Source organism: Microtus ochrogaster, chromosome 5, assembly GCF_000317375.1.
Source record: "Microtus ochrogaster isolate Prairie Vole_2 chromosome 5, MicOch1.0, whole genome shotgun sequence".
Taxonomy (NCBI): domain Eukaryota; kingdom Metazoa; phylum Chordata; class Mammalia; order Rodentia; family Cricetidae; genus Microtus; species Microtus ochrogaster.
The window spans coordinates 73,163,998-73,165,519 of record NC_022012.1 but is presented as its reverse complement, the minus strand read 5'-3'; the positions used below and the strand labels follow the sequence as shown (position 1 = coordinate 73,165,519).

At 32.7% G+C, this 1,522-nt stretch overlaps 1 protein-coding gene across 9 annotated transcripts in view; it reads left to right on the top strand.

Moving 5' to 3' along the window:
* Positions 1-1,522, top strand: part of Herc1 (HECT and RLD domain containing E3 ubiquitin protein ligase family member 1) — a 166,544-nt gene that overhangs the window by 46,775 nt on the left and 118,247 nt on the right. For all 9 annotated transcript variants that reach the window (XM_026779061.1, XM_026779067.1, XM_026779062.1 and 6 more), the window contains 2 exons: positions 89-214; positions 1,116-1,337. In XM_026779061.1, coding sequence (XP_026634862.1) covers positions 89-214; positions 1,116-1,337 — 348 coding nt within the window. The remainder of the gene's footprint in view (positions 1-88; positions 215-1,115; positions 1,338-1,522) is intronic.

The following is a 1,522-nucleotide window of genomic DNA, read 5'->3' as shown; positions in this document are numbered from 1 at the left end:
AGAGAGAGAGAGAAAGAGAGAAGATCTGGAAGATCTGGGCTAATCAACGCACTTTTCCTTTCTTTTTTGTTTTGTTTTTGATTATTAGGTGGTAATTGAAACACTGTCAGTGGGAGCAACCATGCTGTTACCTCCATTACGAGAACGGATGGAATTACTTCATTCTCTTTTACCCCAAGGACCTGATAGATGGGAAAGCTTATCCAAAGGACAGGTAAGCCTTTGCATGTAGACAAACCAGTCACATCAGAAACAATTGGACTGAAAGGAAAAAATAAAGCAAATCAACTGCTATATGTGTCAAAGTGTAGTGCTTGATAGTTCTGGTGCATTCTGATTATTTGATGATGTATGTTGTTGTCTAGTGACCTGAAATTAAGCATATGATGATTTACTAATTACTTGGGGTCAGTTCTTAGAGTTATGATTCATTTTTTTAGTGTTGATTATGGTGAGATACTCTTGGTTTATTGTAAGTGCTAAGTTGAAATTAATCTTGTGTTATTGCTGTTAGTCCCATGCTTAGAGTTGCTTATCTGAAAAGGAAAAGGTTATCACTAGCAAAAAGCATTTGAAGCATGAGTATGCTTATTTTTAATTTTTATTATTTTAAGTTCATGGAAATACTTTGCTGAGCTAAGTAGAAAAGTCAGTTGTAGTGTTATAGATTTGAGGGGAATCATGGTACATATGGTGTATAATGTCCACAGATGTTTTCCAGTAAATATTTTGCATTAGTTTAGATTATAAGTGATTTTTTTCTAAGCATTAGAATAAGCAGTTGTCATCAGTAATTTTGTTGAATAGCATGAGTATAATTTATCTCTTGGTATTTCTTATTTCTGTGCTTAAATTATTATACACATTATCCTATTTTAACTTGGAATTTTATGTATTTATCATAAAATATGAGATTAGAAACCTGTTAGTTACATTTTCTGAAATGATATTAGTTGAATAGTTTTTTCTATAATTATGTACTTCTTGAAGGTTGTTTATCAAGCTAGTAAATGGGTTAGTTAGCATTGTTAGTATAGTTTTTTCCTTATATCCCTTTTTACTCTCTTTTAATACATGCTATGCTAATTACATGTTTCTTTTTCATTGTTGTTTAGAGAATGCAACTGGATATAATCCTGACAAGTTTGCAAGATCATACCCATGTTGCCTCCCTTCTTGGCTATAGCTCACCTTCTGATGCTGCTGACCTTTCGACTGTGTGCATGGGTTATGGAAACCTGTCAGATCAGCCTTATGGTCCTCAGACTTGCCATCCAGACACTCATTTGGCTGAAATTTTAATGAAGACCCTCTTAAGAAATTTAGGGTTTTACACGGTACCTTGGTTTTTCACTGTATTAAGAAAACAATAAAGGTGTAATGATCTTTTTAGGTAAAAGTTTTAACATTTAAACAATGTAAATAAAATTTTAGATTCACTTCTCCAAAGAGAGAAACCTGTTATATCTGAAATATTGTGATGGCAATGTAACGTGTAACGTAAAATTACAAGAAGATTTAC